The sequence below is a fragment of the Clinocottus analis genome, unplaced genomic scaffold (genome assembly GCF_023055335.1).
Source record: "Clinocottus analis isolate CAN_PGR_092001 unplaced genomic scaffold, fCliAna1.0.p SCAF_17, whole genome shotgun sequence".
NCBI lineage: Eukaryota > Metazoa > Chordata > Actinopteri > Perciformes > Cottidae > Clinocottus > Clinocottus analis.
Window position 1 is genome coordinate 16,842,649 of NW_027175898.1, and position 26,163 is coordinate 16,868,811.

A 26,163-nucleotide genomic window follows, 5' to 3' on the forward strand; every position below is an offset into this window, starting at 1 on the left:
TGAACACGCACGAAGAGAAGAGACGACGTGAAGGGAAATAGTTTGTGGTTCAGTGTTTCTTTCTCCAGTTGAATCCATTGAAACATGAAACAGAGAACAGAGAACGTCTACAAGAAACTTCCTTCTGCTTCAGATGAATGAAGAGAGATTTACTTTACTTTACTTTAGAGCTGTTAGGACGAGCAGGAAGGAATCTTCTTCTCCTTCTTCTTCTTCTTCTTCTTCTTCTCCTTGGTAGTAACTCAAAAAGGGAGAAGAAGAAATGAAAGCAGGAGTAGAAAAAGGAGCGTACACAAGTCGAGGGTTGTCGTATTGACTGCCCACAAGTATTTCTGAGAACGAGAAGAAAGACGTTGACCTGACCAGAGATGGAGGTTCAGCCGATACGAATCATTTCTAAAGAGTTCCAAATTAAAAAGCAAAAGCAGAAATTTTGATCAAAGCAGCTGTTCAACAGAAAGCCGGCTGAACCAGAACATATTTGCGTGTGAAGGTTTCGTCCGTCGACCTTCATCCGAGTCGTACTTCCTGTCTTCCTCGTCCAGAGTCACGCTCCGGCTCGACAAAGCGTCGCCTTCACATAGAGAAGCAGAGGAGGCGAGGAGGCGAGGAGGCGAGGAGACGAGGAGGTGAGGAGGGAAGCGAGTCCCGTCACAGCGAGCGCGTGGTCTTCACGGCTCTCCTTCCTCACGCCGTCCTCACGCCACCGTGATGTTCTCCCTCAGGCTGCGTTTAAATCACTCGCTCCAGACGCTTCCTCCACTCCTCCTTTGTCTTCCTCCCTCTCCTCTCCTGTCTCCTCTCCTCTAATTGCCTCGCTTTGCCAAATGAGGCGACCGATTCTGCCTCCAGTCATCAGCTGATGAGCGTTCCTCCTCGTCCTCCTCGTCCGGCCCGCGGTGCCGTCCAGGAAACTAAATAAAGAGACGGAGGACGGCCGCTAATGCTGCCTTCTTCTTCTTCTTCTTCTTCTTCTTCTTCTTCTTCTTCTTCTTCTTCTTCTTCTTCTTCTTCTTCTTCTAATTCTTCTTCTTGTCTTCTTGTCTGCTTCATATTTTTTCCTCATAATCTTCTTCCTTGTCTTTTTCTTTGTCTTCTTCTCTTCCTTTTCATCCTCTTCTTCTTCATCATCGTTGTCTTCTATGTTTTCTTCCTCCTCTTCTTCATCGCTGTCTTTGTCTTCTTTTTTTGTCTCCTTCCTTGTCTTCTTCCTTGGCTTCTACTTCGTCTTCTTCTTCTTCCTTGTCTTCTTCTATGTCTCTTCATTGTAGTCTTCTTCTTCCTTGTCTTCTTCAGCCATGTCTTCTTCTTCTACTTCCTCTTCTTCCTTGTCTTCTTCTTCCTCGTCTTCTTCTATGTCTCTTCATTGTAGTCTTCTTCTTCCTTGTCTTCTTCAGCCATGTCTTCTTCTTCTACTTCCTCTTCTTCCTTGTCTTCTTCTTCCTCGTCTTCTTCTATGTCTCTTCATTGTAGTCTTCTTCTTCCTTGTCTTCTTCATCCTTGTCCTCTTCGTCATCGTCGTCTTCCTCCTCGTCTTCCTCTCCTCTGCAGCGACAGGCAGCACATCGTCCCGTGAGAGTCACTTTTCCGTCTCGGTGTCTTCTCAGCCTTCATCCCGTGGCGTCAGCGTTGTTTTCGAGGATCAACTGATGTGCGTCGCGGCTTCACTGATACTTTGGGGGGGAAAGAAACTCTGTCTGCCTCTTTTAAAAAAAGAAGTACAATAAATGCGAGCGTCTCAAACGGTGTGGGAAACTTTGCTGAAGGGTAAACAGTGAACAGCGGGGAGGGAGCACAAGCAAAAGGACGCAGTTTGACAGCGTGAAAGGCGCCTCGCTGGAAAGCAGCGAGACGGAGGATCCGTGTGATAAACATCCGTCATGCGGGCTGCCGCCACACGCTCGCTGCCGTCTGCCAGGAAGCAATAACAAAACACTCGTCATTCGCCGCCACCGAGCCGCCACCGAGCCGCCACCGAGCCGCCAGTTCCCGGAAAAGAAACACGAAAGCGGACGCAGACGCGAGCTTCCGGTCCGTTCGGCTCGACCGCTGACGGGAAAACTCACCGACGAACCCTGTGCTGTGTGTGTGTGTGTGTGTGTGTGTGTGTGTGTGTGTGTTAGTGCCGCCGCTGCAGAAATGAGAAGAAATCAGCCGCCGCTGCTTCCGTCAGCCAACATCGCGTTCGCGAAAGTAATCAAATCAAACGGGAGCGCGAACTATGACTTCCAGTCAGTGATCATGATGTGAAAAACAATCACTCTTCAGAATTACCTTCATTTACCTCAAAGGCACTGACGCACAACCAGCTGTGTGTGTGTGTGTGCGTGTGTGTGTGTGTCTCAAACAGCAACACACACACACGTGGTAATGGGCTTGCATGACGTTGGGGGGTTTAAAACACGATTAAAAAGGTAAAAACTAGAGCAGGTGAAGGCTTTAACACATGAAGCATAGACTTCTATACAACCAGAGGAGTCGCCCCCTGGTGGTCAGGAGAGAGAATGCAGCTTTAACACATGAAGCATAGACTTCTATACAACCAGAGGAGTCGCCCCCTGGTGGTCAGGAGAGAGAATGCAGCTTTAACACATGAAGCATAGACTTCTATACAACCAGAGGAGTCGCCCCCTGGTGGTCAGGAGAGATAATGCAGCTTTAACACATGAAGCATAGACTTCTATACAACCAGAGGAGTCGCCCCCTGGTGGTCAGGAGAGAGAATGCAGCTTTAACACATGAAGCATAGACTTCTATACAACCAGAGGAGTCGCCCCCTGGTGGTCAGGAGAGAGAATGCAGCTTTAACACATGAAGCATAGACTTCTATACAACCAGAGGAGTCGCCCCCTGGTGGTCAGGAGAGAGAATGCAGCTTTAACACATGAAGCATAGACTTCTATACAACCAGAGGAGTCGCCCCCTGGTGGTCAGGAGAGAGAATGCAGCTTTAACACATGAAGCATAGACTTCTATACAACCAGAGGAGTCGCCCCCTGGTGGTCAGGAGAGAGAATGCAGCTTTAACACATGAAGCATAGACTTCTATACAACCAGAGGAGTCGCCCCCTGGTGGTCAGGAGAGAGAATGCAGCTTTAACACATGAAGCATAGACTTCTATACAACCAGAGGAGTCGCCCCCTGGTGGTCAGGAGAGAGAGTATTTAAGATAAAACGTTATAATAAATAGTATTTAGCTATTGACAGCTATAATAAAAAATAACAATAGTAAACATGATGACTTATAATTTCACTGTTGACAGTAAAATAACATTTTAACATCTTATGTTTATTTACGATACATTTGACATCTATTTCAATACATAAATATAGAATAAAGTGTTCTTTTGTCTCCTTTAAATATCACTTGGGGCATGTTTCTTGGTATAAGCGATTTCATGGTCTATTTTATGTATGCACACACACACACACACACACACACACGCACACTGCAGCTGTGTTGCTCGCCCACTTCACCCGACACAGGTGACCTCTTTTATGGAGTCAAGCTGGTGGCGACCCCGACGCTGCCGAGCTGCTGCTGAACGTTGAGCTTTTACAGATGAGACTATTACAAACAAACGGAGGGAATCTCAAGAGAACCTTTTGACCACACACACACACACACACACACACACACACACACACACACACACACACACACACACACACACACACACACACACAGAAGATGCCTCACTGAGTGTTCCCCTCTCGCATTTGTTCTTTGGAGTTGTTCATCAGGCGGAGGTCAGCGTGGAAATGGAAGAGAATCGAACCCGAGACTTTGTGGTTCCGGCTGATCACAACATGAATATCTTGTTTTTAACTTGTGCACGAGGATGCGTTGTGTGGTTCAGTGTCGTGATCTTCTCACAATGCACTCCTGTAATTACACTCCGGCGGTGTGATCGCAGCGAGCCGAGGCCGCACGCCGCACGCCGCACAGTGATGGCGCTCGCGTTACAGAAGTCCATCAAGGCCGCTCTGGGCGCGAATTACACAAGGCAAAGTGTTTCCATAACCTCGAAGCTTGACTCACGCCGCAGGACACAACTCATTATTCACAGACACACACACACACACACACACACACACACTGCCCAAACCAAATGAATGTTAATGCATCAGGATGCTTAAGCAAACGAGTCGGTCCGGCTCTGGTGTTGAAAAATAAGTGTGTTTGTGTTTTGTCGTGTGGAGGAGAGAGGAGGCCATTACCGGATAGATTACAGGAGGAGGAGGGAGGAAGAAGGGATGATGGAGGGGAGGACGAGCGGAGGACTGATGTGGTGAGACAGGTGAAGAGGGATATATATATATATTTAAATAAAGAGTGTGTGTGAGGAAGTGCGGTGGAGAATAAAATATGATCTCCAGAAAAAAATACGCTCGAGATGAATTCGTCCTTCTGCCTAAAATCCAGCTCCACCGGCACAGACGCTGAGCTAATTATCAATACTCAGCCGTGGTCATTGAAGACAGGAACACACAGTCTTTAAATAGAGAGAGAGAGAGAGAGAGAGAGAGAGAGAGAGAGAGAATTTAATTCATAGAGGATGGTGGTGAACAGTAAACATCTCCCAGTGAGCGTGAACCCGGAGGAGAGCTCAGCAACGAGCGGCGGCGTGTGATGGTGTATCCACAGGGCGGGTTTGCATATCTGGACTTTAATCTAATAACACGTTATAATTTCTAATCTATAGTCAGAGCACATTCGGTGAGCACTGGAATCCTAAACCACGGAGGATCCCGGCGGCCGCAGAACTAAACTAAGAGTTGCATTCGCCCGAGCGGAGGCGAAGTGGACGTAATTGCGAGTGACCTCCGGTGATGAGAGCGATCGCTGGTCGTTAAGCCGTAAAACGCCCAGCGAGGCCGGGAGAGGATGAATCTCAGGGAAAGACGCCACGGAGGGGTCTCATCGAGTCTCATCGCGTCTCTCAATCTCACGATGGGTCACAGCAGGAGGAAACACGAGGGCAGTGAGCCGGAATAACATCGATTTGTGGCGTCCGTGCAGCAAATTAGACGCGCTAACAACATGGCAGTTGTACTTAGCATGCGCGCTAGCAAGCTAGCTTGAACTAAAGATGCCAAATCGTTGTGCTGGAGCTGGAACTGTGCTTTGACTTTGCATGTAATCTACTCGCGCGTCAAATTTGCAACGCGTTTGCTGTGAACGCAGCATTTGAGAATCTGGGGGAGGGGTCTCAATTAACTGCAGCGCGTGACAAAAGGGGGCGGGGCCTCAGCGGTGTTGAGGCGGAGCTTCAGATGACGACGCTGCACTTAGCTCGCGGCACTGAGGCGCAGCCCGTCTCACATGGCGGGGCGTGTTTTTCAATACTTTGGTTGTGACAGTGGATGAGGCCCACACACACACAGACACACACACACACAGACACACACACAAAATGGCACTGGCTGCACAAAAGCCTCTCTGTGACGCGAGCAGAACGACGACAAGAAGCCGAGCGGTCGTCCTCGCGGTGAGTTCAGTCTCAAAGCCCGAGTGTCTATCTGGGGTTTCAGAGCGAGGGAATAATTAACCCCTTCTCTCCTGGAGACACATTCCTTAAGTAAATGAAGCGCTAATATCCTCAGCGAACGCATTCAGACACCGCGCACCGGCTCGGGCTTGTTGCCTGGAAACAGTGTTTTATAAAAGAATGGTAAATCAAGATTTCGTCTGAAGGCGATAGCGTTTTTTGTTGTTGTTGTATTTTTCATAATCCCACACTATCAGATAACAGGAAAGCCAAAGGGATCACACACTCTTTGTGTCGATCCCATGATGAATTACCCAGGTGGGAACATTCGGCTGAGTTTAATGGTTTTTAGCAGACAAAAAAAGCGGGAAATGTTTTTTTATTGGACGGTAAATTGGATAGAGGCAATTAAAACATTAGCAACTGTGAACCTCTTTACTCTGATGAACAAATTAACCTTAAACTCTTCAATTAAATCGGAATACGACTAAATGCTAAAACAATGCGGTGACTCAGATGAGTTTGCTTTCACTTGTAACATCGTGTACAATCAATTATTATTTGGCACGTGCTGATTACCGTCGTTCTTGTATCACACTTTTCCTTCTTTACAGTCTCAACCTCTGAGGCTCAATTGCAGCAACAAGGATTCATTTTTAAACCAGATTAAATCACACTTTATTTTAAAATCACGTTGCACGAAACTTTAAAAGTAATTATTTAGAATAAACCCAGATTAAATTTAATTCTGTTGCATCAAAACTTTAACTTTCAGGATCAACTTTTAATTTACACTTAAGGGGGTTCCACTTTAAAGATGGCCGCCTTCTTTAGAGGAATTGAGCGGAATAATCAAGTTCCTTCAAGTGCCAGTGAAACTGAATATTTAAGCGTTGCACAGTTAAAAGAGGGACACGTTTATTTTTTATATAAAATACAAAGACATTTTACTGCACATGTGTGATATACGAGACATATATATTTTAAATAGGTGCACTATAAGAGTGGAGATGTGAGATTGGACTGTCACGCTTTTTTTGTCTTGACTCTGAAAAGAAGTGTTTCTCCTTTCGGTGCAGTTAAAAAAAATAAATGTATTATTTTCCGTGTTTCTCCAAGGAGGAGAAGCTGGAGTTCATCTTCTCTTCACGAGTCATATCTCTTCATAACTGACCTTTGAGGAGAACTCATCTCAGATTAAATGAAGCCTCGTTGGTTCTTCCCCCCGTCGAGATGTTTTAACCTCACGAACCCGACGCTCCTTTTTTCCTCGTCTCCCGAAAATGAGAATCGTTTTTTTTCTTTCTCAAAACTAAAAAACTGCTATCTCCTCATCCGCAGATACACATTAATACATTTAAATTGCTAAAGTACAGTAAACCTCGTGAGAAGAAACATGGAGATTTCCATCTAACCAAAAAAAAATCGTTGAGTTTTAATAACTCCGTAAAAAAACGGAAGTTTTTTGTGTATTTTTGGGGGGGTGGGAGGAGGTGTGTTCCGAGATCCTGCGATCTCATTGGTCCTCGGACTCTTCTGAAAGCTCGTCAGACGACACATGCGGAAGGAGACGGTCATTTCCATATCCTGTTTGTCATGGTGCGAGCAAGGAAAAGCTCAAAGTAGGTCATTTTTCCATTTCTGAACCGAAAAAAATCGTTTTTTTTCACTGAATATGCTTCCTAACAAGTCAATGTTCGTGTTTATTGTGATTATTATTGCAGATTTAGATGCTTTAGGTCTTCATTTGTCTTTTTTTTTAAAGGTTCAGAGTTGCGGATTCCTTGGAGATCAAGGACAAAAGGGGTCTGGTGTTCATATCTGTAGAATTAAACTGAACCAAAAAGCTGATTCTTCCTGCTCGTGCGCGGCAACACTCGGCGGTTTGATTCCCCTCCGTCTTCCCGTCTCGCAAGCGGAGCGAGAACAAACTCTCACCGGGTGATTTTTCTTGTCAGAATGATTTTGTCTGATCCCCCCAAAACCTGGATCCCAGTGGATTAAAGAGCTGGTATCGGCTTTCCGAGGCGCTTGGCAGGTATTGTGTTAGCGAATGACGAATCACATGTCACCGGATCGGAGGATCGCGGGTGTTTCCCCCCCGAGGGATTCACGCCATATCACGTGTCATAATTGCCGCCATTATATAGATTTTTCTCAAGGCAATTATGACGTGATGAAGATGAATACGTGTGCTTAGAGTCAGAGTACAGGTGGTGTAGATGTACTTAAACAAAAACGCCTTCAGGGGGTCGTCACTCTCACGGGAAACAATGAGAGAATGAGTCCCGTAATACTCAATATCGTTCATCAATAGCTTATTGTGTTTGCATTGATAGGCGACGGAGAGCGCTTGATTCTGATTGGAGGACAGCTTTCCGATAACGTTCATGTCGACGCAGGTGTTTCGCTGTCTTCACGCCCTTAATGATCTTTCAAAGCAGCAGCCGGTTTCAGGAACAGATGAAGGAAATTCAAGCGCAAATGTGGTCCCCCAAAAACTAAGATAAAAATGGCTTTTGTTGGGTTTTATCCATTACGTTTGAATAAAGCACCGATCAGGAGCGCAGATATCGGAGTATAAAGTACCAGGAGGGGGAGAAAAGTACTTCAGCACCACAAACAGAAGGAGAAAAAATAAGCTGCTCACATTAACTTTATCTCTTTGTGCAGCCAATTTAACTCTGAAACTCTTTTCACATCGAAATTAGTGTAAAAATACAAAACACACGCGAATATTAGGGAGTAGACTCGCCATCGGGTGAGTGTGCATTTCAATTTTTGTGAGTTTCTTTTAGTATGCGACGTCACGAACGCGTCTGAAAACAGGGTTACTAAACTGTGAAATTGGTACATTTTTAATTTGTATAAATCTGCTACTTATGCCGTCTCTGTTTTCACTCTAAGAACTGAATTGGTGATCGTTGGAAATGAGGAAAGTAGAAAAAAAATCCTTTTTTGTTTTGTTTGAATGACGTTTTACGAGGATCTGCGAGGTAAAAGTCATGTTTCTGTGAGCGTCTGGCGGCTTTGTGGAGAGCTTATTATACAGTGTATGTTTGGTATAAAAGAAAGTAAGTAACTTTCTATCCAATTGAAGTCCGATTGTGACTTTTCCAGCTGGAGACGAGACCTTAGTGGGTTTTTACTTCAGGGGGGAAAGAGCCTCCGGTAGGTTTGGCTTTCCAATAAAAACCTTTTCCCACTTGACCAAAAAAAAAACCATTAACACCCAATAACATCTGGCTTTTGTCTTCAGTGCCACAGAGATTTGGGACAATTGTTATAAAGGTAAAAAAACATACAATTCATAAGCTCTCAAAGCCGCCAGACAGAGTCATTTTACCTCGTTTCACCTCGCTGCTCTTTAAAAACTCACTTCATTCGAACTCAACAGAAACAAAACAAAAAGTATTTGTGAGTCTTTGCACTCTGGTGTGAGAGTTTAAAAGAAATACTGAGTAAGTACCAGACGTTAAAAGGAATCATGGTGACGATTTAACTGTTTACTAACCCAGGACGTCAGGAAATAAAAGATTAAAAAAGAGCCAACGCAACGACTTGGAATATCCACGATAATAAAATATGTGTATCGCTGTTTTTTTTTAGCAGTTTTCCTGTTAAAAAAAATATGCAAAAATGCGCTAATTTACGTAGCATGATCCCATCGATTGTCAGCTGTTTAACAATCACATCAGCTTAAATAAAATATTACTTAATCGGTTGATAAATCCACCGCTCGACCGATCACAAATTCCGTGTACCGTAAACGTCGGGTTTCAAGCCTCTACCTTCGGTGTAGCCAGCTAGCGCTACCGCTAGCTCTCTAGCTAGTAGCAGCACTAGCGGAGAGCTAGCAGCAGCGCTAGCTGGCTACAGCGGGTAGATAGCGGGGAAACCGAAGGTAGTAGAGGTTTGAAACCCGACGTTTACGGTAAACTTACCGTATTAAGAAAGCGGGCATTTTCTGTGGCCACTATATGCTAATCATCCTGAAATATAGACTCAGAAAATACTTTTATACACACAACCTACAACCAATGAACACATCTGATCCCTCTTTCTGATGTACAACGTGGTACATGAGTATTAACAAGCAGAGAGTTGATTGATTTCTGCCCTCATGTATTTTCAAAAGTAGTTAAAACGTATTCTCCATCACCATCAGTCTTGATTGCTCAAAATAAAGAACCCGTCTCGTTGTAAAGCCCGCGGGTGTCAAACAGCACTCAGTGATCATTGTGGTCCTCAAAGCGTTGCATTGTGGGTGGGCAGAGAGCTAATGGAGGCGATACTGACGGAGAAGCAATTAAGGGCGGTCAATAGGAATCGGAAGAAGTTGAATCTTCCTCCAGCGCCTCTCTGACGCACCACTGGCCGCTAATGAGGGAAGTAATGATGTATGTCTGTAGTGTGAAACATCGGAGTTTCTTCCTATTTCATTGTTTTTTTATTATTATTTATGAATATTCCCCTGATATAAATACGATAACGTGTTTCTGGTTAATTGCTCATATGGGGATTGTGGCACGATCGCTACAAAAGAGTAAACAAACCCCTATTTTAACCATATTATGTAATAAGTGTTCCCTTTTTTTCTTGTTTTTCTGGGGACCCACTTTCTAAGAAATAACCCAGTTAACAATAGACGCCATCTAAGAATCCTATATGTATAAATATTTAAACAAAAGCCTTCCTGGCCATCTGGACTGCCATTTCCACATCATCGGAAATTATCTTGAGCCATTTAGAATAAACACGTCTGATGAGCCACAACTTTGTTTTTGATGCAAACATACACACTATAAATACAAACATGAGACGCAATAATTGCATTTGGATGGAGTTAACGAGCTCTTTTCATCAGTTAAACAAACAGATTGTATTCTAGCCTTTTTTTTATTAGATTTAATGTTATAAGGAGGCTACAATTATCAACATACAACACATGTTAACTGCAGATATAAATGTGAAACACAAAAAAAACCACGGAAGAAAATTCTGCTCATTTATTTGGCGACCCAAATAAAAACTCCTGCGACCCACCTGTGGGTCCCGAGCCAGTGTTTTTGCAACGTGTCGACATAGCAAACCATCAATCACAGGAAATTAAATTGAACCGGAGGGTCAGTGTGCACATGTTTTATTATTTGGGGGCTGATAATCGTCTGAACAAAATCCAGCTTGTTAAAACCTAAATCTGCTCAGAACAACAACAACTTAGAGAGGAGCCTGAAATAACAACACGGCTCCGTCTCTCCTGGTCCCTCTGCTGCGCGATGCTTTCTAGTGCTACAACAAGAAGAATTGCTTTCTTAAACAAAACACTTCCCACAGAGGAGTAAACAAAGACAAGCACGGAAGAAAAAAACCTCACCGCCGAGGAGAAAATTATGTTTCTGGGTTATGGTTTTGCAAAATTCCCTGCAAGTGTACGTCTGTTTCAACCGGGTTGTTCATCACCAGCAAACCCGACCGGAGGGTTTTTAGATGCAGCGTCCACTCTCCTCCTGAGCCCCAGAGGTTCCTGTTCCTCTTGTTCTAGTAAGACACCTTTTTATGGAAAGATTACAACGTAAAGAATCAGAGTCTGCGACAAGAATCACAGCAAAACAAAGTCTTGGCCTGTTAGGAAGGAGCTTCAGTCAAAAAACTGTCTTTCAGTTCAAAAATTACCTATTTTACGTTAAAACATTGGCCGGTTTGGGCATGCTGGGTATCAAAACCTTCATCAGCTTACACACTTGATGTGTGACCTGGTTTTAGAAATGTGGGCCAACCAGGAAGGACTTCAGGAGTCAGAACAGTCCACCGGCGACAGGAAAAACAGCTCTGGCTGTTTTGTGACACTAAGCACTAACAGGAAGTTATGGATGATTTTATTGCTTTGTTAAACTCCCAGAAGCCCGTACGTTTACGGACATGTGTTTGTTAGTGAAATCCGACTTTGTAAGGGAAACTTATTCAGGATTTAGTGAAACGTTAAGGTCGCCGCAGCCAATTACGGCGTTTACGTCAATATTTAAACTTAGCGGTTACTTGAATTATTATTTTTTCAAATAGGGCTTAAAAAAGGTTCAAAAGTAAAAGAACGGGGGTGAAAAACATTAATGAGAGTTCACGACTCGGCGCACAGCTGTGAGGCCGCAGCGCTAAGCAGCCATTAAAAAGAGCACGAGGAAGGGCATCGCAAATAGCCGTTACAAATCTGCCCCAGTTCGCTGCTGTGAGGCGTCGGTTTTGAGCAGCGCGCCGCAAAATTATTCTAATTTACATCAGCCGAACATAACAAACCTTCCGGCGGGCAGGAAACCTCTGCTCTGGAGCCCAGCGCCCCCCCCGAGAAGAACAAAGGCACGAGATGAAAGAAGAAGAAGAAAAGAGGTTTCACACGCGCTGGTGTGAAGAGCTGGGCTTCACTGGGTGGAGGTGGAGGTGGAGGTGGAGGTGCAGTCAGTCCTGCTGCACGCTGACGCTCGTTACAGGTGATTTTGTCCACATGTGCTGTTTGCAGTTGTTAGACAGCGATGTTGTTAAGGTGTTAAAATAGCAAAGAAATAGCCGGGAGGCCAGAACCCCCCCGCTGTGGAACGACATCTAACATCCTGCACTGCAGCACGCGTGATGTTTACTGGAGGAAGTAAGGAAACATCACACCGTGTACGTCCTTAACCACGAGGATGCAACGTATGCAGAGTGACAAGGCGTTTACTAAAAGCTAGTATATGAATATGACATGTTTAACATATATGAATAAGAGATCCATCCATCCATGTTTAAAATATATAAATAAGAGATCCATCCATCCATCCATCCATCCATCCATCCATCCATCCATCCATCCATCCATCCATCCATCCATCCATCCATCCATCCATCCATCCATCCATCCATCCATCCATCCATCCATCCATCCATCCATCCATCCATCCATCCATCCATCCATCCATCCATCCATCCATCCATCCATCCATCCATCCATCCATCCCAGACACGTGAACACAACCCAGTCCAGTAAGTAATTACGTCAAAATAACCACGAACGCCGGTCCCCTGAGTGAAAGTCCTGTGTTTGTTTCCCCAATCCAAACCCCGCTGTTTGTTCCACACAGACAAATGTCAACACGTACACATGACCACGAGGCCCGCCGTCGCAGACGAGGTTCCATCACTCGGCTCCTGCGGCGTGATATTTACCGGCGGGTCAGAACACCTGGGAAATCCATCTTGCTGAAGGACGGCTGGCGTCCAGCAGCGTGTTGGCGGGCTAAAAGGTTAGCCTTCATTTCTGATTCTCATGAAACATACAAGTGTCTATAGGCAGGGTCCATACACATAGTGACCAACGGTTTCCATGACTTCTCACCCAATTTCCACAACTTTTCCATGACTCTAAACCACATTTCCATGACTTTTAACCAAATATCCACAACTTTAAACCAAATGTCCATGACTTTAAATCAAATTCCCATGAATTTTAACCAAATTTCCACAACTTTTCTATGACTAAACCACATTTCCATGAATTTTAACCCAATTTCCACAACTTTAAACCAAATTTCCACAACCTTTCAATGACTTTTAACCAAATTTTCATGACTTTTAACCAAATGTCCATGATCAAACGTTGTGTGTGAACAGTAGAAAGTGATAAAATGTAGTATTTAAACTAACAATGAGGATTCAAAGCATACAGTAAACCTTAAATGACTCAAATGAATGAGAGACAATAGTTTGATTAAAAGAATAAACATTTATATAGATGCCTGTATGTATGTATGCTGCTGATATTTTGAGCCTCTTTCTTTTAAAAGTTGATTCATTATTTGAAATTCAGCGTAAATGAACACATGAATATACCACATTTACACGACTTATGTTTTTCAAGGACTTTTCCAGGCCTGGAAATAGCCATTTTAAAATACTTTTCCAGGTGTTCCATGACCGTAAGAACCCTGTAAATGTCAAACTGGGTCGAGCGCTGGAAGCCGGACGACGTCGCTGCAGATGCCACCGTGCAGAAAAACGTGACGAGAGTGAAATGAAAAAAATAAACAAAATGTGTGTCGGGGCGCCACCGGAGGGAAGAGAGAGAGAGAGAGAGAGAATCAATGCGTTTACCGCCATTAGATTAGCGGTCTTGGACGGCTGCCACGCTTTTATGAATATGCATTAACCCAATTCTTCCATTGAGATGGTTCCCCGCGAGCTCCCGGTGCTTTTATCTGACCCATTATTCCTCCAGCGTTGCTCCCATTGTGCAACACAAAGACGAGAGAAGAGCAACGCTGCCGAGGTGCGTTCACGTCGGCATGAACGGAGCCTCGCGGCGGCCTTCTGCTCCCACTCCTCGCCTCTCACGCTGCGACCTGCAGCCCGCCGGCGTTTACAGTCAACACCAGGCTGCGACCGCACGGGGAGTCGCCGGCGGCTGTCGCCGTGTTAACATGTTAACACGTGTTAACATGTTAACGGCCTTCCGACATGAAAGCGGCTTTTTGTTCTCTCCGGATCAATCGTGAAAGCAGGAGCACGAGACTCTTGTTCTCCTTCGTGTAAATAATCCCCCGAAGACTTCGAAGTCGAAGGATTTTAACGCGTTGAAAACCGAGGAACCAATGTTGTCTCCAGACGTCTTCTTCTCTGTGTTTGAGTCGTCGTTTGAACCCCAAATTCATTCCAATACTTGTGTTTATTGTATGTATTTGTTCAAAAAAGTCTTGGGGAAAAAAATGTATATCTGCAAAAAAAAAAAGATATTTTGATGGTAACTATGAACATCCAGCATGATATGAGCCAGATTCCCCAAAAACGCCTCCTGGAGCGTCAATAAGACACCTTTATGGAAAGATTAGGACCTAAAGAATCAGAACCTGCAACAACAATCACAATAAAACAAAGTGTTGGTCTGTTAGGAAGGAGTTTCAGTCAAAAAACTGTGTTGTTCGGTTTTAAAAATGGAAAAAAATACATATTTCATGCCAAAAGATTGTCTTAATGGGGCATGCTGGGACTTAAAACGGAGCGTGAGGATTTACAAAAGGTTAATGAACGTGGACGCGACCTGGAGAGCGATTTGCCTTCATTGATTCATCTTTTGCGTACCAGGATTTTGATGTGCGGCTGCGCAAGAAACACTCACTAAAAAGCCACAGAGAACATCATTAAAAACTAAAAAAGTTTCAGCTTTGGCGGGAAGAAGCGACTTCTGCCCACCGGCTCCTTTTGAAACTGGAGCCGTCGCCGCGCTTCACGCCGCGGCCATTACCAACGCATCGGTCGGGCAAATCTCTCGGCGGAGGAGATCATAAAGAGGCGGAGAGGAGGAGGCGGGTGGAGAAAGTGATAAAAACATCGGCAATTTCAGGCTGTGGCAACATGAGAGAGGGGAGGGACAGGTGAATGGAGGGAGAAACGGCTTATCTTGGTCTTGTCCCTGTAAACCCATAAAAGGGTTTTTGAAGATAAGCGCGTGAGGCGGTGTGGTGTGTGTCGCTTCGTGCAGGTGGAAAATGATCTAATGGAGGAAGATGCTGACGGAGGAGTCTGATAACCTGGCAGGTGTGGAGGCCTCGCCGCCCGCCCGTCAACCCGACACAGAAACGCAACCTGCCGCTCGTTCCATCCACCGATGACGGCCGTTGATCTGTTTGTGTTGTGTTCACGGCTCATTGAGTTTCTTCGTTTGACTCGTGAAGCGTCCGGAGAGTCGCTGCAGGTGTTTGACCACTAGGAGGCAACGCGTTGCTCGGGAGGTCAGGTTGCATGTACTGCTAACGAGACGCTAACCCAAGAGACCGCGTGAGCACAAAAGTCAACTTTCAGAACGTTCCCTAGAGGCGGTTGTTGCCCCACAAGTTGCCGCGTCGTCGTTGTCGAGTTGTAGTTTCATGAGAAGCCGTGATCTGTTTTTCTAACATCAAGCAGTAGTTTTGTTGCATGAACCTGACAAACTGTTGCACAACGTTAACGGGAGTTTTCTGCGTGATATGAAATGTTTCCATGAATCATATTTGTGCTTCAGAATCGTTGCTGTGGTTTGCAGAAACGCACAACGACGACGTTTCTGTCTGGCGACTGAGCACGAAGCAACCGACCAGACTTTGTTTTATTGGGATTTTTACTGCAGGTTCTGATTCTTTAGGTCCTAATCTTTACAAAAAGGTGTCTTATTGACGCTCCAGGAGGCTTTTTTGGGGGAATCTGACTCATGTTCACAGTTAGGATCAAAATATGCTTTAAAAGAGTTTTTTTGCGAGTAAACGGGATGGAAAAGGTTTGAATCTCATTCAGTGTGTGAAGCTAATGAGCGAGCAGCTGTGTGCTTGACCCAGATGAACTTTGTGGGTTCGAGTCCCCGTCAACGTCTCTCTTAATCGTGCCGGCGGTTTGTTTGTGTTTGTGTCTGGAAACTAAACCAGCGGTCCGGACTTCTGCTGAGCGAGCAGAAAAGGCCGTCCGGTGGATACGGAGCCGCGAGGAAGAAAGACTCCTTCAAGCGCACGAGAAACGAGAAACGACCCCAACACGGTCCGTCCGCTCGCTGGTCAAGGTGAGAAAGAAGCTGCTTCCCTTCAGCCGAGCGCTGGAACAGACCGGCGAGAACGGAGCTGCAGAGCGCTGAACACCCAAAACAAGCCATTTCATTAAAACTCTTGGCACAGGCAGCATCACCCCCCCCCAAACCCCCCCCCCCCCTCTAACCCCCCCATCGCCCCCCTCACCCCCCCCCCCCCTGTGGCCGGTGCCAACGGCCTCCAGATCTGCACTTATTAAAGATCACAATGGTAAACACTTCCCCCTAAAGCTTGACCTCAAATAACATGTTGACGGTTAGGAAAGGAGAGGAGAGGAGGGAGGGAAGGAGAGAGGAGGGAGGAGAGGAGGGAGGAGAGGAGAGAGGAGGGAGGAGAGGAGAGGAGGGAAGGAGAGAGGAGGGAGGAGAGGAGAGGAGGGAGGGAAGGAGAAAAGAGGAGAGGAGGGAGGGAAGGAGAGAGGAGGAGGGAAGGAGAGAGGAGGGAGGAGAGGAGGGAGGGAAGGAGAGAGGAGAGGAGGGAGGAGGAGAGGAAGTCCGGCCTCATGGACAGGCTTTGTTTTGTTTTGTCATCGTCAAAGTCGAATCTATGGAAGCTCGTTAAAAAAAAAGATAATAAAGTCAGAATTAAGAGATAAAAAAGTTGAAATTATGAGATCATAATGCCTTTTTATCTCATAATTATGGCTTTTTATCTCATAATTATGTCTTTTTATGTCATAATTTCAACTTTTTTATCTCATAATTTCAACTATATTATTAATTTATCATAATTTTCTCATAATTTCGACTGCATTATCTCATAACTATGACTTTTAATGTGATGATTATGACTTTATCACACAATTATGTCTTTTTATTTCATAATTATGTCTTCATGTGATGATTATGACTTTTTATCCCATAACTATATCTTATAATTATGACTTTATATATATATATATATATATATATATATATATATATATATATATATATATATATATATATATATATGACTTTTTCTCATATTTTCGACTTAATTATCTCAGAATTAGGACTTTACTGGAATGAAGTGAAACTTATGAGATATTTTGACTATATTGTGACGAGGCGGCCGGCGGCCGTACGACCTCCGAGCGCTGACGTTCCCGTCGAGGCGCTCGGGGTCGAGGTGAGTCGACGGCGCCGGCGTGGGAAGGCCGCGGCGCCGGCGTGCAGCAGAGGTTGAGGTTGTGGTGGTGGGGGGGGGGGGAGGGGGGGGGGTTGCGGCGTTTCCCCCGACGAGGCGCGAGCAGCTCGTCCGGCGCTGCCGGGGATGAATGTGGGTCACTCTGCACGCCGCCTCCTGCAGCCGCCATCTGCAGCCAGAACGCTGCAGGTTGCGCCCGCTGAGGAGTCAAGGCGGGGTTTCCCTGAGCACTGTGTGTGTGTGTGTGTGTGTGTGTGTGTGTAGCGAGGTTGTGTACCTACAGCCAAATTGTCAACGAGTCAGAATGTGTGTTCACATGCAGACGAGCTGCTCGACTTCCTGCAGCCTCCATGTGAAGAAGCATCGAGCTGCAACGCGAGGTCACGTCTCGTGATGTGCGTCACGTTGTCTTTGTGTTGAAATGTAAAGATGGTGTGTAGATACAAGCTGTTGTCGTGCCGCATGCCACGATAACACAAATGCTTCACGCCTTCATTTGTTTTTCAATAATCTGTCCGGGAGCAGGAGATTACTGACCGACACGCTGCCCTGACCGACACGACAAAATGTCAGTCAAAGAGACACACAACCAAACAGAAAGAGACCGTAAATGACCTCAAAGAGACACACAACCACTACAAAGAGACACACAACCACTACAAAGAGACACAACTACCACAGAAAGACACGACACAACTACAAAGAGACACAAAACGATCACAGAGAGACACACAACCACTACAAAGAGACACAACTGCCACAAAAAGACACAACACAACTACAAAGAGACACAATACGACCACAAAGAGACACAACCGGCGGCCAATCAGAACTCTCTTTTGAGTCTGTGGGAGGAGCCGAGTGACGACACAGGTGTGGAGTTCAGAAGATTTAAAGTCGCAGTACGCAAAAAAACGAGTTTTTTTGTCATACTTTTTTTTTGTCATGATTTTTTTTGGTCAAGACTTTTCCTTAACACAAAAAGTCATAACTGTGACACGAAAAAAACATGACAAAAAAAAAAAGTATAACAAAAAAAAGTTTTGACAAAAAAAAAGTCGACAAAAACAATTATCACTTTTTTTTGTCGACTTTTTATATATTTTGTCACTTTTTTTGTGTGTCACAGTCGGGCTTCATTGGGGTCTGACGTGGGGAGGGGGGGGGGGGGGGTGAAGGGGTGGGGGTAAAAGGGGGGGGGTGAAGCGGGGGATCAGACATCACACGTCGTCACAGCGATGCGTCGGTCAAAGCGTTGTGTGTCGTTTCGGGGGAAGTGCTGACGTCCTTGAAGCCGTGACGGATCGTCCCGCGAGCCTCCAGCGGGCGAGAACACGCTTATGTTTTGAAAATGGACTGAGATTCATCACAGCTCTTCTTTTAATACGCACACAAAAAACCCAACAAAGAAACACAGCCGTCTGCTGCAGGTGGGAATATGTGGGAGGGAAAACTGAAAGGAGCTAATTGTCAACTCTCTGTGGTTCATCGCTGTAATATAAGAGCTGCGTTTGAGCAATTATGAATGTATAAAATATAAAAACACCGGGACCTGAAACGCCTCCAGCCGCTCGCCGAGATCTCAGCCGCCGACGTTCATGATGCACACGTACCGTCAGTGAAAGTCAAACGAACGCAGCAGAGGACGTTTAAACCGACGGGGTCCACGTTCTGCCAGAACATCCAGAACTATGACGTCACTGTGTGCTCAGGAACGTAATTATATATCTGCATAAATGGGACATTCTTCTGCAAGGAACTGCTCCAGGGAGAAGAATAAATGTGTAAAAGCCTCCAACATGGACGCTGCATGCCTCAAGAGGAGATGTCACACAGGTTACGCTTCATTTCTGTAATCTCTGAAGCTTTGCTCATATTCACTTCCAATCGTTCAGGAGAGAAATACGATGAAAATTATTATACGTTCCTTTACTTTATCGTTTTTACACACTGATTTAAGCCTTTATGACAGAAGAATGATGAATACTTGAAAAAAGTATTCATCATTCTTCTTCTTCTTCTCTTTCTTCTTCTTCTTCTTCTTCTTCTTCTTCTTCTTCTTCTTCTTCTTCTTCTTCTCTTTCTTCTTCTCTTTCTTCTTCTTCTTTAACTCCTGATTTCATCACTTCTTTGAGGGCCTCAGAGAACTTTTTCTTGGATGTGATTTAGCTCTCAGGTGAAGGAAGCAGCATCGCAGCGCAGTGGTCGTCCTTCAATCAGAGGACCGACGGTTCGATCCCCGCGTCCATGTGTCCTTGAGCAAGACACTTAGAGTCCTGATGGCAGCTTCATCCTCTCGTCACCGCGTGAATGATTCCTCTGGAAAGCAACTCTGAGTATTCAGAAAAAAGCGCGATATGAAATCAAAGTATTATTGTTGAGAGAACAGAATATTACGACTGACATGAGGTCATCCCTCTCGGAGCGAGGAGGGTGGGGTGTGTGGGGGGGGTGAGGTGAGAAGGGGGAGGGGCAAGGGGGGAGGTCGTGAACGTTACTCTGACGGTGTGAAAACAAATGCTCGGCATTCCTGAGGGTCGGGACCGAGATAATGAATGGATAGGTGGGCGGACTGGGAGGATGTCTTTAAGCACACACACACACACACACACACACACACACACACACACACACACAAAGACTAAGTCTGTAGCGTTCACTCATAGATACATTGTGTCAGATTTCAGCAACAAAAACAGACACTTTGACGAGAGGACGATGTGTCGACGTGGCCTTTTAGTTCAGTTTACAACACAACTACAAAGACACCTCACGGCCACAAAGACACACAAAACAACCACAAAGAGACACAAAACAACTACAAAGAGACACACAAAACAACTACAAAGAGACACAAAACAACTAAAGAGACACACAACAACTATAAATAGACACAAAACTACCACTAAGAGACACAAAACAACTAAAGAGAAACAAAACAACAACAAGACAGATTATTAGATTATGCCGTAGCTGTCCGTAATCCGATGATGAGCGTTTGCTTCTCTTTTACTCGTAAACATCGGCTCGCTCCTCAGTCCAGATTCATCTTGTTGAATCATGAAAGAACACAAAGTAAATTATACTCGTTTAAAACACAACTCACAGTTTGTTTCTAACGACGTCATCAGATGACATCAGCATGACATCAGATGACATCAGCATGACATCAGCATGACATCAGCATGACATCAGCATGACATCAGCATGACATCAGATGACATCAGCATGACATCAGGTTTCACCTTCGGTTCATTTTGCCCCTCGGCTCAGACGGGCAAAGACTTGTTGTTAAGTAGTTGTGTTGTTAAGTTGTCAAGCCTCTTTTTGTTGTTGTTATGTGTCACTTTGTAATCGTTTCAGTCTTTTTGTAGTTATTTATGTGTCTCTTTGTGGTCGTTTTGGTCTCTCGGTTGTCTTTCTGTATCCCTTTGTAGTCGTCGTATTGTCTCTTTTTAGTCCATTGAGTCTCTTTGTAGTTGTTTAATGTCTCTTTGTAGTGATTTTGAGTCTTTTTGTAGTTGTTTTATGTCTCTTTGTAGTGATTTTGAGTCTTTTTGTAGTTGTTTTATGTCTCTTTATAGTCACAGCAGATCAATGCAATCAAATTACAAAGCAAAAGTCCAGAAATATCACTTGTTGCGTCTGGATTAAACGTTTTTCATCGTGCAGAAGGATCTGATAGTAGAATAAAAACTCTTACAAACTGCTCCGCTGCTCAATGCATGTTTTGTAAACTGGTGTTTGGGTCACATCCTTCACAGGTTGAGGTTCATTATTAGCGATTCTTATCACTATTAATAAACCATTTCCGCAGGGAGAGTTTCTACGCTGGTTTCCCCTGAAGGCTTATTGAGTTATTGAGGCTTAATTAATATCCTGCTCTCTGTAGGAGACTCAGTTAATATTTCAACAATGGTATTTACCGTGGGTTTCATCACTGTTGCCGAGTTCGTCGTATTATTAGGCTCCTCGGCTTCACGCCTACGAGCGGAGAAAAACTTTCTTTCCTGGAGCTTTGTCAAGAGCAAAACATCATTTATTCTCTCACCCTGAATATTGTGTTGACAAGCGAGGAGAGGAAAGAGCAGAGGGACGAGCCTCTCACCGTCAGGAGTTAAACATCGGCAAATATATTTATTATTATTATCATTACAATACGCTGCTTCTCAGGAACCAAAAGTACAAGCGTGCTCATTGATGAGCTGTTACTGACACTTGATTATCACTTGTTACCTATTATATCCTTTTACTTATATGATGTTATTAACTGACACATTGCAAAGTAGTATTCCTGCAGACCTGATGAGTACTTTAAGTAGCTATAATCTATATCTTCTTTAAAAACAATGTGTGCATATCAGTGCCCCAACAGAAATTGTTAAACTATGACTATTATGCATATTTAAAATGTATTTACCATTTGACTTGTTATGTGTTGTTGTTTACGGCCACAGCAGGCAGCCGTCTGCAGCAACAAGTAAACTACACGATGTGTTCGAATCCACCAAGAAACAGACAACCAGAGTTAGCAACTAGCTAACAAACAAACACACAACTTTCATGCAGGAGACCTCAGTTCACGTCCCACAGGAAGCTGACATCGGCAGTCAGTCAAGTTAACATCAACCACGCTCTTTTCCCAAAGCTAACTAGCAAACCTAGCCTAGCTAAGTGCTTTTTTAACTACCTGTGAGTTACAGAAGCTCACAAGACGCTAGGCGTGTAGCTTGTGCGTTGTGACAAACAAACACACAACTTTCCTCCAGGAAACCTCTGTTCATGTCCTGCATGAAACTTAAAGTAAACATTGACATTTTCACACACCAGGTTAACATCAACCACGCTCTTTTCCTCAAGCTAACTAGCAAACCTAAGCTAGCTAAGTGTGAGCACAGAAGTTCACAGGATGCTACGCGTGTAGCTCCAGCGTTGAGACAAACCATTTGACTTGTTACTTTGAGGATGTGTTGTTGTTTACGACCACAGCGAGCAGCAAGAAAAGCTATAAACCAATAAACAGACAACCAGAGTTAGCGGCTAGCTTGAGTTAGCTGCTAAACACAGTGGAGAGAGACAGACCATCCTCTGGAGCTGGAGGAGACCAAAAACAGAGCTCTGGGTTCTCCAGATCAACTGTAACGTTGTTATCGGTGAGTAAGATGATGATTGTTCCTGAATGTACAAGATGTGCCCAAATAAAGTTATAATTGTTTAGTTTGATGGACCTTTTGTCGCTGATATGCTCCTAAAATTGAGCCGTTTGAATTGCATTTGCAATGAGAGAACTAACTGCAAATGAAACCATTTGTTTTATTACAGCATTACAGCAGTAAAAAAATACATCCAGAGCTCATTTGAATCCTATTTCATGGAGTTATTCACAGTAAATAGTGTATGTTGTTATAGAACGGAGCGAATGGAGTTTATTGATTTCAGGAACCTTTTTAAATGTCCGGCTGACCTTTTCCATGAGAACAACTCGTGTGTGTTTCTCAGATAATGAGCAGCAGACATTATTACTGCGTCACCAGCAGACACTTCCAACATGTGTGGGAGAATGTGTGAAGACAAAATCCATGATAGTCTTCTGTGGAAAGCCCACAGTGTCCATGAAGCCAGTCCTTTCAATGCGTCGTCCACAACCATCACCTGTGCCTTTAAACGGCTCTGAGCAGCTTTTCACTGCAAATTATTCATGCAATCCAGTCCTGAGAGATGGAAAAGAAGGAAAATAAATCTGCGGATGTTAAGCCAACGCTTCAAAAAGGTGAACCGCACAGCGCTGCTACACTTTAACCCCCCCCCCCTATCTTACCTGCCTTTAATTACTGCCGGCACATCACGGTCCTCAGCGGAGTCGAAATTAATGAGAAGGATGAAATATGTGATTACATGCTCGTTTGACTCTTTGGACCTAAAATGAAACATAAGTGGCACTGCAGAGAGTCGGTGTTACGCGACACTTTGCATGTGCGCCGCGATCATGCGCCTTTTTTTTTTCTTCTAAAACGTCGCAATTAATTTTACGGTTATGCAAAAAAAAAAAAAAAGAAAGAAACGCCGCTTTTCGAACGAGGCCGGTTATCACGACAGCGATGAAGACGCGCGGCGGCGCGCTAATGGCCCCATTAACGCAGGGCTGCTTGGACACGCGACTCCTATATTCCTCATAAAGCCCTCGACTCACCGGGGACCTCACAGGATGCAGCGCTCACACAGCGCCGACACTAATTGCGGACGTGTGGATGTAATTGAAAGAAGAAAAGGGAGATATGAGGCTGCAGCCCATGACAAGAGGGAAATGACTCATGCTGGCTGAGGTCTGCCAGGGAAGCAACGCAAATCAGTTCAGCTGTAACTCTGGTGGACAGGAAAACCCTCACGCTGAGCTGCTGCTGCGCGTGCTTTCAGCCTGTGAGCGTACAACACAATGCACTCGGAAGCAATCGGATCGGCCGCCCGCAGCCAGCGATGACGTCGCCGGTGTGTTTGTATGTGGAAAAGGAGACCTACTTGAGGGTGAACTGCTCCACGGTGGAGTTGGGCATCAGGTAGAGGAAGATCCGCAGGGTTTCTCCGGGCTTCAGGGGCTTCTCGGGCAGCCGCAGGAACATGTTCTTGTCCAGCTGCTTGTCCACCAGCAGCTGCTCCTGGCTGGCCTGGTACAGGCTGATGCTGCCGATGCGCAGCAAGGGGTGCTGCGACGGGGGCTCGCCCCTGGAGCCGCCGCCGCCGCCGCCGCCCTTGTGACCCGAGGCCTCGCCGCACTCCCCGTCCGGCCCGGGCCCGCCGCCGTGCAGCGTGTAGTACAGCTCCGCCTGCAGCGTCTCGCTGGTGAGGCCGTCCAGGAGCCCGTCGGCGGCGCCTTTCCTGCGGCCCAGCGGGGCCACGTTGGTGTTGAACCAGGACGGCGGCAGCTCCAGCTGGGCCAGGCACTGCGCCAGGTTGCCCTTCATGCGGCAGGAGGTCTTGATCTCGCGCACGTCCCGGAAGGCGTGCAGCCGGACGCAGGGCAGCTGGTCCTGGGCCTTGAAGTCGTCCCAGTCGCGGCCGGCGATGTAGAAGAAGACCTGCACCGCGGGGTTGTTGGAGAAGACCCGCGCCTGCACGATGAACGCCCGCACCTTCCAGTTGACCGTCAGCTGGCCGGGGATGTCCAGCGGGCTGGCCGGCTGCAGCAGCTCCTTGGACACGGCCTGGTCCCGGGCGAACGGCCCGAAGCTGATGTTGATGGCGGGGAGGTCTTTTGTCTGGAAAACCACGAAGCTCTCCGAGCGCTGCAGCGGGTGTCCGGCGCTCTGGCCTCCGCCGCCGCCGCCGCCACCACCGCCGCCACCACCGCCGCCCCTTCCTCCGCCAACCGTCGGCCCCGTGGTCTGGGCCTCCCGCAAGAAGAAAGCCAGCTGTGCGTTGGACATCTTGAAGTTGGCGGGCAGGTACACGTTGGGCGGCGAAGGACTGGCGGTCACCGCCGAGGAGCTGAGGAGAGCGTCCGAGGTGGTCGGAGAGATTTTACCAGCGAGAGCTGCGAAGAGAGGAAAGAGAAGAGGGAGAGAGGTCAAAACATGAATGGACAGGTGTTCAAACAGAAAGAGGTCGACTTGTAGAAACCAATCCCCCACGAGGAGGAGACTGAGCAAATGATATACAGAAAAACTGTAAATCATAGCTTGCTTTATGAAAAGAAAAGCCCAAAACTGCTGTATTTAGATGTATTTACACCAGAAGTAATATACAAGAGAAATATCTGGTTTGGTACATGAGAAGATTCAAATGGGACCTCGCCTGAATGTTCTCTGTTCTAAACCCGCTGTAACTTTGTTCTGCTTCACTTCATCAAAGTCAAGCTTTGCAGAGAGAAAGTTCACGTGTTGAATGTCCACATGTTGTGTTGTGGTTTGTTAGAGTTGTGACTTCACAGCTGCATCATTTCAAACTAATAATCATCCTGAAAGTCATTTTTTTTATAGTTGGACCTGAAACCTTTTCATTTCTTTCTGTGTGTCATCTTCATTTCCTCTGAACCAGAAACATACAGAGTGATATTTACACATCTGAACATCATCTCACATGTTCCTGTTGTTAGAACACAACGTTGTTGCAGAGATACACACTTTTTAGTTTGGGGGATGCAAATTTTCTCGGAAAAACCCTAAAAATAGGTGGTTTTTTTTGTTAAAGACATATGTGAAGAAGAGAGAGGCGGAGTCAGTGAAGCCAAACGATGAATGAGCTGCGAGCGGGAAGTCGGTGCTCAATCGCCCGAGAAGGTCAACACGCTAATCACATGACCGGTCGACACATGTGGAGCCTCCAGAGAGAACAGGTTGTTCACGAGGAGGAGACACGTCCGTCAGGCTTCTGGTGCTTTCTGCTGTTTAGACGAGCTCACGGCGAGAGGACACACTCTCTCTCAGGGGGACAGAATGAAACTAGAAACTTGTGTTTGTGTTTGAGCATCACACACACACACACAGACGCACACACACTTGTTATCCATCGCACCGCACTTGAGAAAAACAAGTCAACATCGCTCCACGACCGCGAGTTACGACAGAGAAATCAAAAGTAGGGCAGAAAAATAAAAAATCACCGCGGAAAGAAATGGAATAAATGTGACATACTTATCAAAATTACCCAGAAGTGAGCACAGGAACACGGTGGCCGGTCCCCACGGTCCAAATCATAGATTAAAAGTCCCATATTCCAAATGCTTTTATCATCGAAATCAAATCCTTTGAATTGGAAGAAAAAAAAATGTAATTCCCAGAAAAAAAAAGCCTCTTTAAAAAAGCAGAAACTCCACAGAAGTTGTGTTCCTTATTTTCCTCTATGTGCGTGTGCGCGCGCGTGTGTGTGTGTGCGTGCGTGTGTGTGTGTGTGTGTGTGTGTGTGTGTGTGGGGTTCCTCTTCATCTAATGAATGAGGGTTATAAAAAAGAAGAGACTCTCGCTCCAGCAGC

At 45.5% G+C, this 26,163-nt stretch overlaps 1 protein-coding gene across 1 annotated transcript in view; it reads right to left on the reverse strand.

The window, feature by feature from the left end:
* Window positions 1-26,163, reverse strand: part of tmem132e (transmembrane protein 132E) — a 106,908-nt gene that overhangs the window by 80,514 nt on the left and 231 nt on the right. The window contains exons 1-2 of the mRNA XM_068580153.1: window positions 25,826-26,163; window positions 23,715-24,726 (exon numbers count right to left, since the gene is read on the reverse strand). The exon at window positions 25,826-26,163 is cut by the window's right edge and continues 231 nt beyond it. Coding sequence (XP_068436254.1) covers window positions 23,715-24,726; window positions 25,826-25,904 — 1,091 coding nt within the window. The 5' untranslated portion in view covers window positions 25,905-26,163. The remainder of the gene's footprint in view (window positions 1-23,714; window positions 24,727-25,825) is intronic.